The sequence below is a fragment of the Cheilinus undulatus genome, linkage group 20, assembly GCF_018320785.1.
Source record: "Cheilinus undulatus linkage group 20, ASM1832078v1, whole genome shotgun sequence".
Lineage (NCBI taxonomy): Eukaryota > Metazoa > Chordata > Actinopteri > Labriformes > Labridae > Cheilinus > Cheilinus undulatus.
This window is the reverse complement of record NC_054884.1, coordinates 38,637,820-38,661,913: the sequence shown is the minus strand read 5'-3', so window position 1 is coordinate 38,661,913 and position 24,094 is coordinate 38,637,820. Positions and strand designations below refer to the sequence as shown.

The 24,094-nt window shown below is 38.7% G+C and overlaps 1 protein-coding gene across 1 annotated transcript in view; it reads left to right on the top strand.

Annotated features, from left to right (window-relative positions):
• The window catches only part of htra1b (HtrA serine peptidase 1b), a 46,612-nt gene that overhangs the window by 6,761 nt on the left and 15,757 nt on the right, over positions 1-24,094 (top strand). Inside the window, exons 2-4 of the mRNA XM_041815764.1 lie at positions 5,344-5,443; positions 7,713-7,827; positions 9,850-9,939. Coding sequence (XP_041671698.1) covers positions 5,344-5,443; positions 7,713-7,827; positions 9,850-9,939 — 305 coding nt within the window. The remainder of the gene's footprint in view (positions 1-5,343; positions 5,444-7,712; positions 7,828-9,849; positions 9,940-24,094) is intronic.

Genomic DNA, 24,094 nt, shown 5'->3' with positions numbered 1-24,094 from the left:
AAGGGAGCTCTGTAGTGTGCATTAAGTGCAAATTGCTGTGCAGAGTATGTGGAAATTATGGGTAGCAGTTCCAACTTCATTGCAACATCTATGGCAATGACAAACAAGCTGCATCTGTCATGATAAGCCACCTTAATACCACACGTCCTTATACAATTAGAGAAAGTAGTCTTTTTTAAAATATAAATATGGACATTTATGTGCAAGAATTGTAGCTTTCCAGACGAGTTAAGCATCATGTTTATTTATCCATTAAATCTTCTCTTTACAATAGCAGTAATGACTCAAAGAGTAACAAACTGAAGCAGGGATTATATTTTTATATCAGGTTCATTATCAGCCCATCCTCCTTTAAGGCCCAGGGTAATCAGCCCAACTAAATGCCCTCATCTGTGCATCCAAAATGGGCAAAAGAATGACATTACTTTCTCCATCTTTCCTCCCTCTTCACCCTTTTCATCATCTAATATTAGTTTTTCTTTCATTTCCTCTCCTCCTCATCGTTTTATCCATCTCCTTATCACCAGAGGTCACCCAAACTTCCTTCTTCTCTCTTTTCCCTGTGGGCCACTGTGGCATCACTTCTATCAATTTTATTTAAGCTTGTTCATCCGAGGACAGAAAAGCCTGAAGATGTCAGTCACAAACAGAAAATGCGCACCATGTTCAGATTTTCATATTGAATCATCTCTCGGAGCTGATTGGTTCCTTGTGGAACTTCCCCGTCAGACTCAGATCTAGGTCAAACGTTTATTTAACCCAGATTTGATGTTTTTCCTATTATCGTTTGTCTTTTATTTTCCCGTTTCCTGCTCAGACTTGAGCGCTCTCAGTGAGATTGACAGGCTTGGATACAGAATCAACAAAACACTCGAACAATGACTCAACGCTTTCAGGAACCGGAGGAATTCTTTCCCAGTTCAGGCTCGTCCAGCTCCAAATAAGATTTCCCATTAAGTGCAAACAGAAGTATTGTTTGATGATGTGGAGGCTCGTCGGAGCCAGACAAGACTTTACCGCCAGTTTGTTTCAATAAAGATCACGTAAATGTTCCAACACTGCTGATCATCACACTAAGGAACCCAGAGAGTTCACAGAGATGCAGGAGTATCAACGGTCCTGCAGACTCTGAATGCATGATTCAAGGACACCGACCTCTCAGCATTGATTGTTAAATGTCCCTGCTGCAGCCTCACTCACTGACTCAGAGCAGGGCTCACTTTTTTGACCTCAGGTTGTGCAGAGTTGTTATGACACCTGTAGTGTGTTCTTAATCGGGTTTCTCTCTCCTCACCTGACTGGCTCCATTCAGCTCACTTCAAAGTTCCAGCAGCTGCACGCCACTGAACCTCCAGCCAAATACGCAGCCCGCCAAACACTCACAGAAACACGTCGGTGTCTCCCAGACGTTTCAGTGCGGCTGAGGTTGAAGAGAGCGTTCACAACAAACAGCTGCTCCGTCCCAAACTCTGCAGCAGTCTGAGAGGAGGCTGTTAGAAAAACACCGGTGTGTATCAGGAGTTTACTCAACTAGAGTCTGAAATGTTTTATAAAAAAGACCACAAGATAATAGCTATCCTACTGATTTTTTTTTATATAAATTCAGTGCAATTACATAGACATGAGTATCCCAGTTAAAACCCTTATCCTAGTTTGGATCGTATTCAGTTTATGGTGTTTACATGCATCCTGGCTTCTGATTACTGCATTTTAATCCTGCAGACACCCATGATGATGATGTGTCTTTCTGTAAAGACTCAGCATCCTTTGGCCAAGAGATGCTGTCTCCAGTTAGACCATCTGCTGTGGTCGACAGCTGCACGCTGACCAAGCATCTCATCCAAGATTTTATCAAATCTGAAAGATACAGGCAGAGAGCGACCGCTTTTGTCCTGATTTTTGGCCACATAGTCATTTTTCTGTTCCTTTCAATTTGACATTCCGCAAATTGTGGAAGCGGCATTTTTCAATCATAAGCGAATGCTTTTCCTGAAATAATATGGAAGTTTAAAGGGATACTTCAACATTTTGGCAAATTCACCCATTGCCATAATCCCTGTAGTCTTAGTAATAGGTTCGTGTCCTTTAGTTGTCGGTGCAAGCTATTTTTAGATCTGGGGGGCTGATATGCCAGCTGCTTTGCTAACGCTATGGAGACCTACGGTATTTCCAGCTTTCCCTCATCAAACTTATTAAATACACAATCCAACAACTCCAAAACACTCTCGTGGACAAGTTGTGACCTGCACATTCACAACCAGCTTCAGATGCAAAAGAGCAGCGGCTCTTTCCAAGTTCTACTTGGGGGTCCGAGCTCCTCACCACATCTCTAAGGCTGAGGGTGGACACCCTCTTGAAGAATCTAATTTCTACCTTCTGCACCTGCAGTCCCATTGTTTTAGTCGCTAACCAGAGCTCATGACCATAAGTAAGTGTTGGAACAAAGACAGACCAGTACATTTAAAGCTTCGGTCTCCATCTCGGCTCCTCTACACCACAAAAGTCCGGTACAGAGTCTGTGTTAATGTGAATGTTAAACCAATCTTCCTGCAAATCTCATGGTTCATTCTACCCTCACTTTGAACAAGACCCCAAAATACTTGAAGTCCTTCACTTGGGGCAGAGACTCATTCCCCAGCCACAGAGAGCAATCCACCTTTTTCTGGCAGGGAACCAGGGCCTTATCCAATCTGCTTTGCACTCAGCTACAAACCACCCTGATGCATGCTGGAGAAAATATAAACAATGTTTTCTTAAGATTTACAAGAAATTAGACAAAATTTTAATGAGGGTCTGCACCATGTGGGGGTCTTTGTATGGCAAATTTTTTTAAACCCCTGATGTTATAATTTCCTCCTTTACCACAGATGTTTATCACGATGAATCCTCAACGAAACTGCATTTTATTATGGGATGCCCCTCTTTGCAATAAAGAGAACAGCACTTAAAAATATCTAAAAGGATAAAAGTTAGGCAAATGCCACATTTACACTTGTCTACAATTTTTACCTCTAAGGGAAATCAAACAAATCTGCACAGTACAAACAGACATGCTATTTGATTGATGCATGTTAGCTGTTATTTAAAGCTTAACAGCTGGATGAAGAAGAAATGATGCGAAGCAAAAAGAGATGATAGAGGAATGAGCTCAGGGGCTTCACTTTGATAAGATCTGCAGACGGCTGAAAAATATGTGAAACGATTGAGCAGAGATAGAGAACATCACGATCCTGCAGATCACTGACCCAAGGACACTCAGAGAGACATGTCTCCACTGGATCTTTGCTAGTGTAGTCATGTAGGAAAAAGCTAAGCTGAACTTTATACGATGCTAAAAAGGTTTGATATATTTATGACCTTTATCTAAGATGTACGGGTTGCATAAGTATTGAGATATGGTAAACATTTGTTGTTTAATATTTGAATGAATGACAGAATCCCCCATACATAAGCAGTTTTCTGTTTAAACTTCTCTGGAACTTAAAATGCTTTTACACAAGCATGCATACTAAATCCTTTACATTCTGTTCCATCCAGCCTGCTTTCACTGTGTTTATTACCTCCGCCAAGGAGGTTATGTGACCAGGTGGGTTTGTTAGTTTGTTTGTTAGCAACATAACTCAAAAAAATCATTGGTGGATTTTCATGAAATTTTCTAGAAATGTCAGAAATGGCATAAGAGAGAAATGATTGGATTTTGGGACTGATCTGGATCACCGTCTGGATCCAGGAATTTTTTAAAGGATTCTGTACTATTGGGAGATAGGGCTAATGGTGGAGGTCTGCGCTGTTACCACTTTACACCAGGAGATGGCGAACATGAGTAACTTCAATCCCAGCAGCATTTGTGGGTGTGTTTCTATTCAAAGTTTTGGAGTTTATAGAGTTTGAAAGATACACGCCCGGTCGAGGAGACGAGTCAGAGCGTAACAGAGAGAAAGACAGCAAATTGTAGCGAGAATACTCACAATGCTGGGAGGAATAGAGGAATATTCACCCTCTGCCATGACTTCCAGTTGTACGGTGAGACCATGGGTGAGACTGTCAGTGCGTCTGTTGGCACCGGCAGGCAATGCATGACAGTCCATCCATAGTGAAGCCAATGCTTAGTCTCACCATGTTTCCACCCCACCGGGGAGGGAGTGATCGATGAATGCCATGGTGCGGGGCATTTGGGGACGGATCCAGGAATTTTTTAAAGGATTCTTCACTATTGGGAGATAGGGCTCCCAATAGTGAAAAGTGCGCTCTCAGAGTGCTTTTCTAGTTCTGTTTAATCTGCAGAAACCATCACTTTTTGGTGACCTAATCATCTCTCACAGAAGTAAGAGAGTGCATGCTAAACATAAGATAAGATAAGATATTCCATTATTAGTCCCACAAGGGGAAATTTCAGATGCATGCATGTCTAAAAATGGACACATTTTCTTCAGCTCCATTGTGTTGCTGATAAGAAGTAGCTCTTGATCTGGCTGCCATTATCAGTCTAACGGCCTTAAACTACAGTATTCACGGAGACAGAAAAAGATAATGCTGCGAGATTATTTGCGTTTTGTGACTCATTGAGTTTGAATCATCCTGGGCCTCTCCTGATTGGACAAAGTTTTCTTCGTAAACTGACTTGACTTTGTTTAATGGTGTGTAAAGTCTTTATATACAGCTTTTACGTCATTCTGCTCAGAGAAAACATGTTCTCAACACCAGAATGGACAGATGGGGGAGAGTCTCTTCTGACTGGTCCCAGCAGGCTGGAGTGGGATGGTCTGACTCACAACCAGCCGGGCGAGCAGAGAAAGATGTGCAGCTGTGACTGATGTTTTAGCACAGCTGGAGTTAAACCAAAGAGGTTATGTAAGGTGATAGCGAGGTTTACACATGCTCGATTGTAGTTCAGTCGGTAACATCTCTTCTCTGCTATCTCTGCGTATTGCTGTCGAGGCTCTGAGTCATTTCCGCTGTTTTATAAGTGGGAGCAGAGGACGCTCCACAGCTGCTCTCCAACTTCACTTCAAACATCTGGATTCAGTTTAACACAGCAGCTACAGTTTGGGTCTCATCACACAGGCATCAGACATAACTCAGAGAAACTTCATGTCTCATAATAAGAATTTACAACGCTTTCTGAAGTTATCCTTATAAAGATGTTGACGTTTTTATCCAGGCTGGCTGTAAAAGATCACAACTGTTTTATCTGAAGGTGTACATGAGGTCAATGGGTGTTCTACAAACCTCTGCAGGTTTCCAGTGCTGCTGCTGAACTACAGATCTGCTCGCTGCAGAACGGTCAGCCAAAAGCTTGGTGTGATTCAGCAGATCACTGACAGCTTGTCTTTATCCCTGCAGGTCAGCAGAACCCCGACAGTCTCCGATACAAGTACAACTTCATCGCTGACGTGGTGGAGAAGATTGCACCTGCTGTGGTTCATATTGAACTGTACCGCAAGTAAGACACACCGCATTAGAGAAGTCACAAATACAGCTGGATTCCTATTGGCTGAGAGCAAATTCTAAAGAATAAACAAAATATGATCTACATAAGGGGGGTCAAACTCAATCACAGCATGGGCCAGATTCTGGACTAAGGTCTAACCTGAGAGCCTGCCAGGGTCAACACAACCTTAAACTGTCAACCCCATTTTCCTCATTTTCACCCGTAATAACACATAAAAAGACAGACCTGATGCTAAATCATTTGGAAATCCAAAAAAGTAAAAATGATGAGTTTAAAGGCTCAAAATCTGGGGTTAAAGGCCAACTAAGGTCAGAACACAATATTGAAAATAGAAAAATAATGTTTTAAAGAACAAATGTATGAGTAGAAAGTTGAAAGCATATGTTTGAAAGGTCAAAATATGACTTAAATTTAAAATTGTGTCTAATAGATCAAAATATGGGATTAAAAAGCCAAATTAAGGAGTTGAAAATGTCAAAATATTAATTAAAATGCAAAATAATGACTTAAAAAGGTTTTAAAACATGACTTGAGTTTAAAATTGTGAGTCTAAAATTTAAAAATATGAAATTAAAAGAAAAAAAATGACTAATTCAGAATGTCAAAATATGAGCTAAAGTGCAAAATAATGACTTAAAAAGTTAAACAAAAATATGACTTAAATTTAAAATTGAGTCTGAAACATCAAAATATGATATAAAATTTAAAATAATGAGTTGAAAACATAACAATATGACTAAAAATTTAAAATTGTGAGTCTAAAATTTAAAAATATGATATAAAAAGTAAAAATGATGAATTCAGAATGTCAAAATATGAGAAAAATTTGAAATCATGACTTTAAAAATTAAATATAGGATTAAGTAGCCAAATTAAGGAGCTGAAAATGTCAAAATATGATATAAAATTCAAAGTAATGACTCTAAAAGTTTTTTTAAAAATTGACTTAAATTCAAAATTGTGAGCCTAAAATGCCAAAATATTATATAAAAGTAAAAACGATGAATTTAAAATGTCAAAATATGAGCTAAAATTCAAAATAATGAATTGAAAAGTTAACAAATATGACTTAAATTTAAAATTGAGTCTAAAATTTAAAAATATGATATAAAAAGTAAAAATGATGACTTTAAAATGTCAAATATGAGCTAAAGTGCAAAATAATGGCTCAAAAGTTAAAAAATAATACTTAAATTTAGAATTGTGAGTCTTAAATGTCCAAATACAAGAAAAATTTGAAATCATGACTTTAAAAAATGAAATATGGGATTAAAAAGCCAAATTAAGGAGATGAAAAGGTCAAAATTTGAGCTAAAATTCAAAATATGACTTTAAAAGTTTAAAAAAATATGACTTTGATTCAATTGATTATGATATAGAAAGTAAAAATAATAAATTTAAAATGTCAAAAAAATATGAGCTCAAGTGCAAAATAATGACTTATAAAGTTAAACAAAAATATGACTTAAATTTAAAATTGTGTCTAAAACATCAAAATATGATATAAAATTTAAAATAATGATTGGAAAACATAATTTACAATTGTGAATCTAAAGATAAAATATGACAAAGTATAAATTATAAGCTGAAAAGGTCAAAATATGACAATAAAAGTCAAAATCATTAGTTTGAGTCATACTCTTGAGATGCAAAATTGAAAATATGAAATAACACAAATTAATGTCTTTCCCCACATTCTTGACTTTTTATCTAATTTTTCTTACTAATTTCACATTTTTATGGCTTAACAAGGAGATTTTAAATAATCAAGGATAAGTTTACATTTTTATACTGGAGGAAATCTGCAGACCTCATACTGGTGGCACAGGTAGAATACAAATATGACATGATCTTGCGGCCTTCATATAACCATTCCATGGGCTGGATTTGGCCCTTCAGGCCTTGAGTTTGACACCCCTGATCTACGTGATGGCTCATATGGTTCTTAACTTTATTGAAACCTGTCCTCTTATTCCCAATAAGGCCCAATATTTATGTGCTATATCATCCATGGTATATCCTTTTTTTATATTTTACAGTTTTATGTTTTTCTCTCAGTTGTTTTACCTGTTGTATTTTCTTTAACTGTCGTGCACCTGCTGCTACATGCTGGTGCCTTCTTGTATCTCTTGGTTGTGCAGCACTTAATGGTTCAAAACGGTGCAAAACACAGAGCTATAAACATGCACTCAAAATAACAGATTTCACCACAATTGTTTTACTTACTCATTAGTTTCTGTCTCCCTCTCCTTCTACTCAGGATGGTCTTTACAAAGCGTGAAGTGGCTGTCGCCAGTGGCTCCGGGTTTGTCGTGTCAGAAGACGGACTCATCGTCACAAACGCCCATGTGGTGGCCAACAAACACAGAGTAAAGGTAAAATATCCATAAAAATGTGCAGCAGTCAGTGTCCCCTTGCAAAGCAGATGGACGAGCTAGACACAAATGTGTGGAAATAAGTTCTACTGTGAGCCAATAGCAATGCCTGCTACCAGTGTAGCGATTAGCTCTGATGTAGCTACAGTATAGAAGCAGTTTTATCAGAACTGGACCACAGTTCTTCGGTAAATATAGAGCAAAGAACGGAAGCTTTTCATAATGGAAGAGATATTTTCGCTCATCTCCTAACAGGCCTCAATATGAGTTTACAATATGTAGCTAAATGTAGCTCTAGAAAATCATTAGTCTACAAGAGGGTGTGGCTGCAAACCTTTACAATTGGTCTGACCTCGGAGCGAGAAGTTACTTACATTACCCAAGTGTAGATTTTCCACCCACCATCAGAGGTTATGGTTTTGGGGTTAGGGTTAGGCACCTGAACCCTAAAGGTGAGGGTTAGTTAAAGGTAAGGGGTAGGGGGAAAAAAGTTAAAATAATACACCACAAACTGAGGAGAAACCCAACGGTTGCACCATTGTAGAGGTCTGCAGCCAGATGTCTCTTGCAGTTTAATCAGACCTTGACCACATTTCTTTCTTGATTCCAGAGCCAAGAGCCACAGCAGATGCATCTCTTAGCAGAGAAGATGTTTTTGCACGTCTTCTAAGAGACTTTGGCATGAATTTTAGTTGCCGATAAGCTTTGTCGTTAAAGCACTACAGCAGGTGTATAGCTGAGGTTAACACTGGAGTCATGTATTCCTGCTACCTTATTTTGTCCTGCTGCTCTGATTGGCCTATGATGTTGACTGACAGAATGTTTGTCCAATCACCTTCCAAGAATGTTTTGAAAAGTCCTGCTCCTTCAATACACTTTTTATGGGAGCTTTCCCAGAAGAATGTGAAGTGTATCGATGCAGTGGGTGTATGAGACGATTTATCTGGTGTGTCAGGTTAACCCCTTAAGTGGTATACAAGTGGTTTGTAATGACAAAAGGTAGCTGAAATGAGCAAAAAGGGGGGAAAGAAGGTGAGAAGTTGCAAAAATGGTCCAAAAGTGGTAAAAACGTAGCAAAACAAGAGAGAAAAGTGACTAAAATGGGCAAAAAGCAGTCAAGAGTAGCAAAATAGGGCAAAAAAGAGGTAAAAAGTGGTATTTATTGGCAAAAGGTTGCTTAAATGGGCAAAAAGTGGTGAAAAATGGTGAAAAGGGCGAAAATGGGATTAAAATGGCAAAAATTGGGAAAAAGTGGCCAAAATGGGAAAAAATAGAAAGAAAAGTGGTATTTAATGGCAAAAGGTAGCTTAAATGGGCAAAAAGTGGTGAAAAATGGTGAAAAAGGGCAAAAATGGGACAATTAAGTTTGACAGTTAAAGCTTCCTTATAAGTCTGGGAAACAAACTGATTTATGTGAATAATTTCTGAGGTCAAAGTTTCCCTTTTCTAAGGTTTTCTGGGGAATAATATTTTAAATTAAGAAATAAAAAAAATCACAAAAGAGCCACACGTTGCGTATCACTGATTTAAACAATTCCATGTGAAACTATGTCCAAATCTTGGTCCAAAGAGGGTCAACTGGACTCAACTGAAGTACTTAAAGAGGCTTCTTCAGTTCTGCCAAGAAATGACATTGCAGGCATTTAACCCTTTAAAGCCTGGAAACACAAATAATAGCCAGAAAATTCTCATTTTTTGGAACTGAAATGTTTATTTCACTTTCTTCTGAAATCTCAAAAAAAATCCAAATTTCCATCAAATTTAACATGTATATATTTTTTGTATCTCATTTGATACGTTAGGTGTTTTTGGTAACTGATAATCCACTCAAGGGCATTTTTATCATTCATCAGATGGTATTATACGTTTTTTTGACTAATTTATTGAGCATATTGATTAGATAGAGGTACCATAAAAGTATGTATCAAATATGATCTAACAGGCATTAAGGGGTTAACTAAACTTCTTGTTATGCATTTAAAACAGTTCTTTATACACTTTAAACAACAAGCTTTCCTACAGGTGGAGCTGAAGAGCGGTGCCACATTCGACGCCAAAATCAAAGACGTGGACGAGAAGGCCGACATTGCTCTGATCAAGATCGATACACCGGTAAGCAAAGACACACTGATTTATCTCACTTTTAAAGAGTTACTTATGAGCTTTAATGCTTTTATTTTGATAGGACAGTGGATAGGGTAGAGGGAAACCAGCTGGCGGTCAAAAATCAAACAACAGCCTCTGTTCTCTGGGCATGACCTTACTGCTAGCCCATGAGCGTTCAACTGATTTGTCTTTTTATTGATTTTATTTGGACGTTTTGGTAAATTTAACAACAAACTGACCTCCAATTTGCTGCCATAAGTGCAGTCTGTTTTGCAGACATGTTAATCAGGCTTAGCATGTTAAAAATTCACATATGGATGATTATTTAGAAGTGCTGACTTCAAGAAAAAAAGCTACAATCACAGCAGACAGTCTGGCTGCAAAACAAAGGACTCAGCATTGTTATGTTTGCTGTAAGTCAGCTGAAAGTCTCAAATTTGACCTTGATTTTGATTTATTTGTATTTTCAAACATATTTTATTGTCACATTTTCATGCTGAAGGTCATTTAAAACTTTTAGTCGTAACTTTGTCGTGTCAGATGAGGTCATGCAAGTTTAAAAGTTGTGATAAAAAGTTTTCTAAAATTACACAAAAATAGTCATTTTCCAGAGTAAATGTTCTGAAACCTGTGATTTAACTGTGCTTATAATATGCAGTCTGACCTCTGGCATTAGACAGACTCGTCTCTTCTCATCCCTGGACTTTATTTTCCAAAACATCTTCAGGTATTTATTCCTGTCTGGACAGAATGATTTCCTGAATGTTCTGTAATTGGACAGCCTGGTTTGGATCTCTGAGGCAAACATGTCAGCAGATTCCCTCTGTGACTCATGGCGGAGGATATCTTAAAAGCAGGCCAGGAGACAGAGGGAAAGTTTCCCTGAGGGTTTATTTGGGTGTTCATTGTTTTGTAGCACTTTGTCTCTGTCTGCTCATGACTGGGCGAGTGTTTTTAGTTCAAAGAAAGTTTCCATCAAAGTCTTCCAACGGAAAAACATTTTTAGAATAAGAAGCGGGAAGTGTTGTTTTTGTGCTGACAGTGTGGATTCAGAGCTGTAATATCCTGCACTGGGTCAGACAGTTAAAGGAGGATTACGTCCGTTTTTAGGAGGAAACCTGGAAATATTGACTGCGGTTCATGCACTTAAATGAAGTCCTCATTCTCACATCATTAAAAATGCTTTGTACATCTCTATATCTTCCAGCGAAATAGTTAAAAAAATTATGACAGATTATAATAATATCAAGTTATGTGCATTTATCATATTAAGTCCTAACTAGATCAAAATTGCAATTTCAGCTGAAATTACGTGGGGATGCTGAGAGCTGAATAGTGGAAGAACTGCTGAAAATAGCCAAAAGCAAAAAAAGAGCTGAAAATAGCATAAAAATAGCATAAAATGGCATAAAAGTAGCTGAGAATGGCATTCAACTCAAAAAAGGATAAAATTAGCTGAAAGTAGCCTAATAAAAGCTAAAAATACCCTTTAATTAGCTGAAAGTAGCCTTAAAATAGCTGAAAATAGCATATAAATAGCTGATCTTGCCCTGTAAGTAGCTGAAAATTGCATTCAATGGCTGAAAAAGCATAGAAATAGCTGAAAATTGCATAAAAATAGCTATATTTTAAAAATAATAAAAGTTATGATGAAGAAAAGGAATTTTTTTTAAGTTTAAACGGTGTCGATATGACAAAGTATGAAGAAGGAGATAGCCGGTGCAGAATAATAATAATTAACAAAATGGCCGACGCGAATATCAATAGTGTGGATGCTCACTAATTATGAGATTAAGATTCAATATTATGAGGTAAAATGTCTAAATTCTGAAATTAAAAATAATATAGGGGAAGAAAAATGGAGAATTATGAAATAAAAAATGAATTTGTCAAATCAAAAAAACAATTATGTGAAGAAAAAGACATAATTATTGAATGAAATATCAAATCATGAGTAAACATTTGAAAACCTGAGATTAGAAGCCATTATTATAGGAAAAAAGGACTAATGAGTAAAAATTCAATACAATGTAATAAAAGGTGATAAATATTGAATTAAAACTCTAAAGTGAGATTCAGCATTGAGACAACAGTCAAAAAATGGAATAAAACTCAGCAGTTATAAGGAAAGAATGAACAATTATGATAAAAAGTAGATTAAAATCAAAGTTTAGGTCAAATGTATGAAATGAAAAGAGATTATTGGTTAAATAAATGTAATAACTTTTATAAATATGAGTAAAATGTGAAAACCTGATATAAAAAAGATGTTATTATGAATCAAAAGGTAATAAAATTATAAGTGTGATTGAAAATTATAGATATTAAATAAACTTTTTAATCATGCAATAATTATTAAATATGAGGGAAAAAAATTTAAAATAATAATATCATGACATAATGGTTATGAGTAAAAAACGAACGCATAAATTTGAAATCCCGGGGCAAAAAAAGACATTATTATTTTTATGTGATAAAATTTGAAATTATGGAAAAAAATATTTCATAGAATGTGATCAAAAGTGAGAAATATTAAAGTAAAAGTCATAATGGTGATATTGAGATTTCCATGCAGATATAAATGGTTAAAATTATTAAATAAAATGTTATTTTTATGTGGAATTGCAAAACTAAAAATTTTAAATATCAACTCAGAACTTAAAATTATAAATAAAAATGTAATACAATGTGATTAAAAATGACAATTATTGAAATAGAAGTCATAATGAAGATATTTAGATTTCCATTAAGAGAGATAAAAGGCTAAAATGATAAAATAAATGCCATAATTGTGTGGAAAAATGTAGAATTACAAAATTAAAAGCAATAAGTATCAAATCAAAAGTTGAAATTATGACATTTAAAATGATTCATTGAAAACTGAAACCAATTATGATTATGAGATCTGGTTTTAAACTTAAACGTTTTTCTTAATAAATTGAAACCTTCTATTTCTGATCAGTGTATCAAATTACCAGAAAAGGATTAGATGTGAAAAAATAGTACTAATTTCTTTTATATTAATTTTATATTATTCCCCTGTTCTATCTGGATGACAAAGTTTGAGCTGCTTTTTTATCAGTCTTAAATGTTTTTTTTCTCCTTGCAGTGCTGGGCTACCATATCCTCTCTGAAATAAACAACTGAAAGACATAAAATTCAAAGGCGTGTGTGACTTAAGCTGGGTAAATAGGAAGAAAGCGAGCAAACAGGCGTTAAATAAAAGGAAATTAAATTAAAATCCAGCTGTTCTTATGAAAGCAGACAGGATGTATTATGCAACCTCGATCTGGGTTTTGTTTTCATGCTATTAGAAACAGGATCTAAGAGCAGAATGATCCTTAAGGCTTTGAATGTTGTTATCAAATTACTTTAGGAAGCATACAAGCATGCACAAGATCATAAACGTATGATATACTACTGTCCCTGCTACGCTAAAGAGCTGTAGCAGCAACTAAACAGGATTTTTATTTCTCATAACACTTTTTTAGTTGTTTGATTGAGCTAAATGAACATCTAAAGACCTGAAAATTGACTTTTCAGAGCAAATAAATCCCACATGATATCAAATGTGCTGTCAATTGTAGTAGAGGATAAGATTTTAGATTCGCCTAAATGTAATTGTGCAGCTTCAGGCCATGGAATGAGACCTTAATGATTCATGTTTGGCAGGAAATGCAGGTGGGAGTTTCCCATGGCCTCATCTGTTTAAGATTTGACACACACTTGATGTAAGTGTTCCAGCTGTTGACAGCAACTTAAAGATATGGGTGTGAGGAGTTTAATGAAGGCGGTTCAGGTGTGGTAGGGATTAGATCTGATGTTTGATAGGCAGAATGAGAACAGCCAGCACGCTGCAGGATGTGATTTCATGTTTGTCGGTCACACACAGACTAACACGGTTTTCCTCGGGCCTGTTTGGGCGAGGCGGCGAGGCGGCAGGGTGTAACTGCAGCTTCAGGGGATGAAATTGTGCAGAAATCGACAAACTGCTCAGTACTTGTGGTTGTGGTTAACATGAACAGAAACCAATGTGTGTTTCTGAAGCGGTGACTTCCATCCCTCCACCCTTCCACTCATACAACCCAACAAAACAAACCCAGTCATACTCACAGGGCCACGCTCAAGGTCATATTCTCATGACTTCTTACATTTTCCATCAGTCAATATGTGAAAATTTTGACCTTCTAGAGTAAAAAAAAAAAAAAAAAAACTTTTTTGTTTTGTCATAATCCAGGAACTCAAGTTTTAGGTATGCAAGGTGTTAAGGATTCATCACAGGTCCAGAACCCAGGACTGGAGAGTGGGAAAGGGTGGCCAGAGTCAAGCTTGACACATGTCGACACACTCACTCGGCAGCCAAGGTCAAGCTCGACGGCATATCTTTCTGTCCGGGCCTTTTCACACACCCGGAGACCTCCTGCAGTGTCCGGGCCCTTGAGACATCCTTAGCATGACCAAGAGCTCATGGTAACCCCATCCCTGCCTGACCCTAGGCCGAGCTTAATCACTACAATCTTCCCTTACTCCACCCTAAAGGTGTGGACTTTATGTTTTTTAACCTGTTGTTTTCCAACGCCCCTGGTGACATGCAAAGACTGGGGTTGTGTCGATCCTCCTTCCTGCCCTCATTCAGCTTACTCGCCACATCTACGCCTCAATCAGCCTCAAATTTTGGCCCAAGTATTCTTAAAGGTTCTGCACAGTGCTCTATGTGTACTGATATTCATATACAAAGCTCCTACCCAGTCCTGGGGTTGATTCTACGCGATGCTTTGGAGCCATTTTGCAATGCATTTGCACAAATACACCATCACACAAAACTGTGAACTCTCAAGTTCTGAGATATGTGGACATTTTTGTGAGTTTTTGACCATGCACCAATATGAACTCATGTTTCACACTTTTCACTACCTCATTGCTTCATTCTGCAATTTCTACAACAGTCTGTGCCGCCTTCAACCCATTTTTGCCACATTTTGCTATTTTATCTCTTTAACCCATTTTTATGCCTTCTGGCTTCTTTGCCAATAGCCATTTTTGCACCGTTTTGCCACTTTGAACCCATTTTTGGTACTTTTTGCCCTTTTTTGCCTCTTTAACACAATTTTTTACCATTCATTAACTCCTGTAAACCATTTTCATCCTTTCATACTAATGGTTTGCCACATTTTAACCTCTTTTCACCACTTTTACTGCAAGTTTTTGTTGCTTTGTGCCACTCCACAACCCATTTGGATGCTTAACGCCCATTTTTGCCACTCTCTAACCCATTTTCACCACTTGATCTGGCCATGTTTGCCAGTTTTAACCCCCTTTTTAAAAAATATTTACTAATAATGGCAGACAAATTAATTTCTGTAAGATCAAGTGTCAGATCAAATGTCATTCAACAACTATTTGAATATTAATTGCTTTTGGGTGGATTTAACAGCTGCAGACATTTAAAGTCAAAAGATGCTCTTAAAACCACATTTTCTTTTCCTGTTTCTCTGAATGTAATGACCTTCTGGGGGCCCGACAGGAAGCTTTGGGGGGCCTGATATGGCCCCTGGGCCGCCAGATGATGATCAGTGTCCTAGGGCCTCCCTGGGGTATTTCATATGGGGCTTGAACCTCTAAGACCTTTTTTGTGGCGAAACTCTTTGTCTTTGACACCTAGGACTTTGAGTCCTTAAATCTAATGGGGACTTCGGCCCTAAAGGAATCCCTAAAGCCTAAAATCTTAACATTTTATTGGGCTTTCAACCCTTCAGTTTGAACCTAGGGCTTGAACCCCAAGGGCCTGCAACCCTCCTAATTTTGGTGTCCACTGACGCCTAGGGCCCTGATATTCTTATGTTTTATGGTCTGTTGAATGCTCGCCGTTCTATGGAGGGCTTTTAACCCTCAGGGCCTTGAAGGAACCTTTAAAGAATCTTACTCCTCTACTCAAAGGTGGATCTCTGAAGGACCCTTTCTGTTAGGTTGCCATCCTGCTGCTTTCACTGGTAAAATAAGAACTTGTTTGATCAGGCATTTTGCACCTTAACTTCCTATTTTTGAGTCTCTTATACACCAGTACTGCTATGTGAGTTTCTGCCACCAACGTCAGCCTGTACTGTGCTTTCTGAGGCAGGTATCTGAGCAGGTATCTGAGCATGTGCAGACAGGAGCTCCTTGGTGTTTTCTTGACTCATGCTCTGAAGCCTCAGGGCGATAATTCCAACTTGATTTAAGGTTGATTATTTTTCATAACACATGTTCATGAGCTGTTTGTGGAAACTGCTCTAAGCTGATTTGATAAGATCAGGATGTGACAGACCAGGCCAACTACAGTTTATCTGATCCAAACCACCGCTACCATCACTTTCATCTACTATAACTGAGACAGGACCACTTCTGCTGATGTATAAGGCCTTCAGCCCAACACTGGAGAAGAATAAATCCAGCCTGAGTGATGCAGGATTTACGGTTTTCTAAAGAGCTCAGAGCCACAGATTTTATGCCCTCAGCAAATTCCTCAGAGAGTTGGCATTTCTCTGCTCTGTTTGTTCAACCAGACATCAACAATGTCTGGGTTTGCCCGCCGTATTAGCGGGGTCGGGTTTTAGGATCCAAGACAGAGAGGAAAGAGTGGGAGGCAGACGCATAAGTCCCCAATTAGAAAACAACATTTAATGCCCTATGTATGAATTATTTATTTTTATGTATGAGCATTGCCCAGGCCTGGATCCCTTGTAGAGGTGGACTTGAGCACAGTTCACATGGACTTGGGAACGATATAGTCCACATAAATGTGGCTATTGTCACATGGTGCTGATGCTGCAAACATGGGAACACACAGAATCGTCCAGAAGGTACAACTTCTGATGGTACAAAATATACCTGGTTTTAAGCACTCATAGATTACTGAAAACAAACATTAGGAAATCTAGCTGCAGAGCTCTCAGCGACTCTCATTTACCCTCCAAACATGCTTACGCAAAGCTCAAACTCTCTGCATGGTTAGACCCACTTCAGTGAGGAGTTTCTGAGTGATGTGGGTTAACTAACCATGCAACACACTTACTGTACTCAGATTTTACACAAGATGGATGAATGGACAAGAGAGAGGGAGATAATGAGAAGGAGAGAGAGACGGGTGACGAATAGAGGACCCACAAACATAACCACAGCTTTGTGCCTTGTTGTGGTCTTTGTGTTTTGCTGCGCTGCGCTGGGGTGGCGTCTCCTAAATTACTACCGAGCACGGCCGCTCGGCTTTGTAATCTCTCCCTGGACAAAGTGCTGTCATCCCACAAACCACAGAGCAGGAAACATGGTCATTTTCCTGGTGGGCGGAGCTGAGTGGGCTGCGTGTGGGACCGGCGATTAGAGTTTTGGTTGTGGTTCAGTACAGGCGAACAGAGGAGCTTTATGTTGAGCCGATGGAGTAAAGCTTTGATTAGAGCCGCCGAATGAGTCCATTCATAACCAGCTTGTTTTTGTCTGTATGTATTTGGTGGTGATTAAGGGGGGCGTCAGATAGTGTGCGTGGGTGATTGACCTCAGTAGAATTACAAGTTCTACTTCCTGTTAGGACTCAGTACTCTGTTAATCTAAAGCTGAAACTTGCAGGTGGATTATTTAAATCAGTTCTCACCAAAATTAAACAGTTGAATAAATCAACTGTTGGAATGAGAAGCGGTCAGCAGTCCTGCAGCTGAAATCACAGATGTAGTGATCTCTATAAACAGATTTCTGCATTGAAATGAAGCCAACAATTTGTTCTAACATTTAACCCTGTGTTACTCAACCCTGTTTGGCCAAAGAGCCAAACTGTTGAAAAGTACCGTTGCAAGAGCCACAATCTAAGTTGTGAAAACATCTTGAAGTAGCAATAAAAATAAGTTAAATGTGGAAAAAATGGTCCAAAAGTGGCAAAAACGTGGCAATAAAAGAGAGAAAAGTGACTAAAATGGGCAAAAAGCAGTCAAGAATGGCAAATTAGGGCAAATAAGAGGAAGCAAGTGGGATTTAATAGCAAAAGGTAGCTTAAATTGGCAAAACAAACAGTGAAAAGGGGGAAAAATGGGATAAAAGTGGCTAAAAGAAAATGCAAAATGAGCACATAAAGAGGAAAAAAGTCGTATTACATGACAAAGGGTAGCTTAAATCAGCAAAAAGTGGGGGGAAAAAGGTGGACAGTTGCAAAAATGGTCCAAAAGTGGCAAAAACATGGCAATAAAAGAGAGAAAAGTGACTAAAATGGGCAAAAAGCAGCCAAGAGTAGCAAAATAGGGTGAAAAAGAGGAAACAAGTGGGATTTATTGGCAAAAGGTAGCTTAAACAGGTAAAAAGTAGTGAAAAATGGCAAAAATGGGATTAAAGTGGCTCAAAGAAAATGCAAAATGGGCACAAAAAGAGGAAACAAGTGGTATTTAATGACAATAGGTAGCTTAAACGAGCAAAAAGAATGTGAAAAAAGGTGAAAAGTTGCAAAAATGGACGAAAAGTGGCAAAAAAAAGAGAGAAAAGTGACTAAAATGAGCAAAGAGCAGTCAAGAGTGGCAAAATAGGACAAAAAAGAGTATTTATGACAACAGGTAGCTTAAATGAGCAAAAAGTGGTGGAAAAAAAGGTGAAAAGTTGCAAAAATCATTGCCTGTCAACACAGTTGGCCGTGCCATCCACAAATGACAGTTAAAGCTGAATCATGGAGAGAAGAAGCCATATGTGAACAGGATCCAGAAACCCCGCCGTCTTCTCTGGACCAAAGCTCATTTAACATGGACTGAGGAAACATGGAAAACTGTTCTGTGGTCAGAGGAATCCAAATCTAAAATTATATTGGCACAGTTCTAAAGACTGCATTTTTCAGCAAGACGATGCTAAACCACATACCACATTCATCACAACAGCATGGCTTCACAATAGAAGAGTCTGGGTCCTGAACTGGCCTGCCTGCAGTCCAGACCTTTCACCAGTAGGAAACATTTGGAGCATCACCCTGAATTTCCACATACAGCATGTGCGCCGCGCACCGAAGCGCCGCGGGTTTGCTCTGACCGAAAGGCGAGCAACCTCGGCCACTGGAAGCAAGCCCTGATTAGCAGGGAGAGATCACAGGAGAACTGCGAGTTCACGCAGGAATAGCATGTCAACAGCGGACTATTTTACCTTTTGGGGTTAATTTATCATAAGTCCATGATATTATTGCTTCCTCCATTGAGTGAGTACATTAGGACGCTAAAAGGTCAATGTTTGCTTAAAGGATCTGTGGTTTTATGCAAAATTCTTTGGCTAAATATCCCCAAAAGTTAACTTTTCCTCGTCAATGGCGCCATTGTAGCTCTGTGACCCACTGACCTCTCGGTGACCCTTTGCTGTCGCTGTAGGATGAGACATAATGTTGATATAGTGATGATTTACGATGGGGGGTCCATGCATTGTTTTTTTATTTTGAAAGAACTGGATGTTCTACACTTGTGACTTCCGTGGTTGGTGCTTTCTGAACGACAGTGAACTTACGAGGTTTGGCAGCAGCCGGCGCTGAAAATAGACCTGCAGCGTATCTGAAACGAAGCGGAGCAGAGTGGCACTCCAGGCACGCGGCACTGCCGGTCTGGAGCGCCGGCTATGGAAATGCTCTGATAGACTAGAGAGGGAGCGAAGTGCTCCGCAGTACGAGCCAGCGTTCTGCGGTGCGCATGCTGTAAATGGAAATTGGGGGTCAGAAAACAAAGAAAAGATCCAAAACTGTTGAGCAGCTAGAATCCTACATCAGACAAGAACGGGACAACATTCCTTCCCCATCAACTGGTCTCCTCACTTCCCTGATTATTGTTAAAAGAAGAGGAGATACTACACAGCAGTAAACATGGCCCTGTCCCTACTTTTTTGAGTTGTGTTGCTTCCATCAAATCCAAATGAGCTTACAGACTTTAAAAGTTAGGTGAGTTCGTCTTGGACTCACCATCTTGCTCTGATTTCAAACATTATTTATGAAACCTTAAGTGCTAACAGGCTGCAGTCGGTTTCATAAGAATAACTTGAGGCTGCGTAAACACCCACTTTGACCTCGACTGCTGGCTTCTGTTTTTATTTTTCTTTGTCATATGTCATGACTCATCCAAACCGCATCATTCCTTTCTCTGCCCGTCTCAAGCCTGAACTCACATAAATGCAGACTCCACACGCTAAGGTGTTGTTCATGTACCAAAGTGTTGGGCATACCTGTGGGTGTAGAAATGTTTTTCATGTGTGTCTATCAAACTCTGAAAGAACGCAGCAAAGATTAGGTATGTGCTTTGTCTTCCTCAGCTGTGCAGAGACGTCTTCATCACTCCACAGCTGCTCTGAGATGTGAAACACATCAGCATCAGCCTGCATCTGTTTCTCCGTGCTGTAATCTCTTTCTCCGCTTCGTTTCATGTGCCAGTCATTCCTACTTACTCCCCTCTCCCTCCTCCTTTTCTCTCGCTGGCTTACTAAACCGAAGAAAAGTGGGTCAGATTCTCCAGGCTCGTTACTTAACAGAGGAAATGGGCAACACATGTGTCCGTCATCACCGGGGGAAACAGACAGACGCTTGTCATGTTCGATGGAGTGTGCCGTTGATGAAAGCTAGGTCCTAACATCGCGGCTGCTTTACGTCTCAGTTTTTCTGTCACATCTGGGGCTGAAGTAGGTTAGTAGGACGGCATGCAGCAGGCCAGCACATGGTTCGTGGAGGGTCGGCCAATAAGCAAACAGCACGGCTGAGGTCTGGAGCCAAACTGTCTTAAGCTCTTAGCTGCACTGAAAAGTTTGTTCCAGAACTACAACAAAAAATCTCTGTGCTGCGGACCAAAAAGTGATTTCCCCTTTGGCCTACCTTTACAGAACAGTCTGGAAAAGAGTTGTACAGTAAAAGCTGAAGGGCTGTTTAAGACAAAAGGAAGTGAGAGCTTACTCTGGTGTCAGGGCAGGCTAGTCAGTCCTTGTCAGCAGAGGTTTAGCCTAAATCTACATGGATAAGTCCTATTTTAGAATAAAAAAGCTCATAAATATCTCCTTCAGTAAGACGTTCCACCCTTGGTGGCAAAAACTACAAGCAAGCATTCGCAAAACTTGCCGTGAGTCTTTCACATCACTGTGGAGGAATTTTGACCCAATTTTGTCTTTGCAGGATTGTTTTAAATCAGCCACATTGGAGGGTTTCCAGCATAAAGGTCATGCCACAGCATCTGAATCAGACTTAAGTCCGGACATTGACTAGGCCACTCCAAAACCTTCATTTAGCTTTTTTAGTCCATTCAGGTGGACTTGCTGGTGTTTTTGGGCTCACTGTCCTGCTCCATAACCCATGTGTGCTTGAGCTTAATGACCGGACATTCCCCTTCAGGATTTTCAACTACAGAGCAGAATTCATGGTTCCAGGTCCAGGTCCTGGTCCAGACCACCACACTACCACCACCGTGTCTGACTGTCGGTCTGATGTTCTTCTGATGACATGCTGTGTTAGTTTAACTCCAGATGGAAAAAACTTTAGTCCAGTCAGGTTCACCACTAGGAATGGGCGGTAATAAAGCAGATTTAATAAAACGGCTGCAGAGGCGCACACTTGGCTGACTGTGCTTGCACATGCATGCCAACAAACGCTTGTAAAACCTGGTTTTTAAACACCTGGCGTTAATACTGTAAACCCTGGAAATACCCAATCCTATTCAACACTGTTCACAGTTTTCTCCGTTTGTGGATAATGGCTCTAATCATGAATTTCTGAGCCCCAGAGCCGTAGAAATGTCTCTGTAGCTCTCCCCAGACTGATACATGTCAATAACTTTGATTCTCATCTGTTCTTGAATTTCTTCAGAAGCCACAGCGCCACCTAGTGGTAGCTAGCTGTACAACAATTTCTGCATAACAGTTTTGTATCTTGATTTTCAAGATTCAAAGGTGCATATCCCTACTAGAAAGTGGTAAATATATGATATGACCACTATTGCTGTGGGCTTTAAAGTCAAGGGGATGTCTTGGAACATGGACTTTGTTGCTATCACCGTTATATCTAAGGAAAAATCTATTACTGCCTCACCTGCTTCAAAAGCCACTGCTATTTACAAGCTTGTAGTTTAATCTTTAATGGGGAGGCAGTGTTTCCAATAGATTTCAGTTAAACATGTTTAAAACACCAGTGTGGTTATGAAAGTAGGCTCACAAATTGACCAGATGTCAATGTAGGAAGGTGCTATTTCCTGTTCTGCCCCTCGGTCTGGCAGAGGTTTCTCTTTTCTTTTTTATAAATTCATCCTGTAAAACGCTTTGTTTTTGTTATAAAACCCTTTTATGAGCATGTTCTGACCAAGACAGGAGGCTGCACATTAAATAAAGCTCCAGACAGACACAAATAACAGAGTAGGCCGAGGCTTGTGTAGGAAGACAATAGCAGGGAAAGTTTTGTTTTAGTGATTCATGTCTCTGAGTTTCTTTCTGGCATTAACAGACGAGTGGAGGCCTGTTCCAAAGAGTTTTTCTTATTAACTTGATTAAAAAGGCTCTATAAATTTAATTTGGTAGGATTATTCCCAGTGTGTTTGACCATGTGTTTCTAATATAAGCTCATTTTAACAAGTTATTACTTATGAAAGTTTTTACATGGCTCTTGAAGTTCAGTAACTGAAGTTTTTGGTGTTTCTGTCTAAGAGTGTCGCTGCCTGTCAGGTTCTGTCAGCTTCACAGTGCTGGAAACTTCCGTCAGAGGGATGGAAATCTAATAGTCCCATTTTTTTTTTTTCCCATTTTTGCACTTTATCATCCCAGAATCATGTGATGCTCAGGCTATTAAACACTGATGTGATTCAATGCCTCTGCACCAGCAACAGATTTTAGAGGTCAAAGATCAAGGTCATTCAGATTCATGTTCATCCTTCATTCATCAGATTCCAACCAATCACACTACAATAGAAGCACCCCAGCCTTTCTTCTTGAACTTTCAGTGATGTATGAAATTTCCATTACAGAGGAAGCCTCCTTTCAAAACATTCTAAAATCATTGCAGCCCAAACCAGGTCATTTTAACAGCTTTTCTCCCTTATTATGTCAAATCCATCCATTAAACCAGACAATGAGGTTTTTTCCTGTAAGCAGACTGTTTCTTTTGCTTTATTAAAAATTTAGCAGGTCCGTTTTTTTTTTTTCTTTTATCCTAATCTTAACCCCTTAATGCCCGAAAACATAAATAGCAGCCAGAAAATTCTAATTTTTTGGAACTGAAATGTTCATTTAACTTTCTACTGAAATTTTAAAAAAATCCAAATTTCCATAAAATTTAATAAATATATTTTTAGTATCTCATTTCATTCATTAGGTGTTTTTGGTAACTGATAATCCACTTGAGGGCATTTTTATCATTTATCAGATTGTGTTCAGAAGTTTTTTTGAGTAATTTATTAAGCATATTGATTAGAAGTATCAAAAAAGTATGTATCAAATTTGCGACAACAGGCATTAAGGGGTTAAATGGAAGTCCAATCCAATTATATTCAGAAAGTTTTAGCGTGTATTTCTGTTCTGACAGAGGCGGTGTCTCAGTCCATGAGACGAGCCTTTAGAGATGAACAGTCTGCAACCAGACCCCTGTGGAGCTTTGGCACTCAAACTTGCAAACAGTGGAAGAGAGTAATCGTGGTCCATCACCAGTAAACAGCACAAAACATGAATAAGAAGATAAAACTTAAAATACATGATGTAAAATCTAGACTATAAGTTGTCATGGTATATTTACGATGGAGTATTAGGGCCACACAAAGAGAAAAATAAATAAATAAATAAATAAATAATTTTTGACATTACAAGAATAAAGTCATATAACGAGAATAAAGTTGTAATATTACGAGAAAAAATGAGTAATATTATGAGAATAAAGTCATAATATTACAAGAAAAAAAGTTGTAATATTACGAGAATGAAGTCGTAATATTATGAGAAAAAAAGTTGCAATATTACAAGCAAAAACATCATAATATTACGAGAATAAAATATTACAAGAAAGAAAGTCTGCCGGGGTGCCACCTCCATTAAATTGAGCAATGTTGTGCATCTTGTGAAGCTATACTTTAGTATCGGTTTCACAAATAAGGAAATACTTTCTGCACATCAGCATCAAATTATTATTAGAATCAGGACAATACTCCGTCATAGATCCGTGGCACCGGCA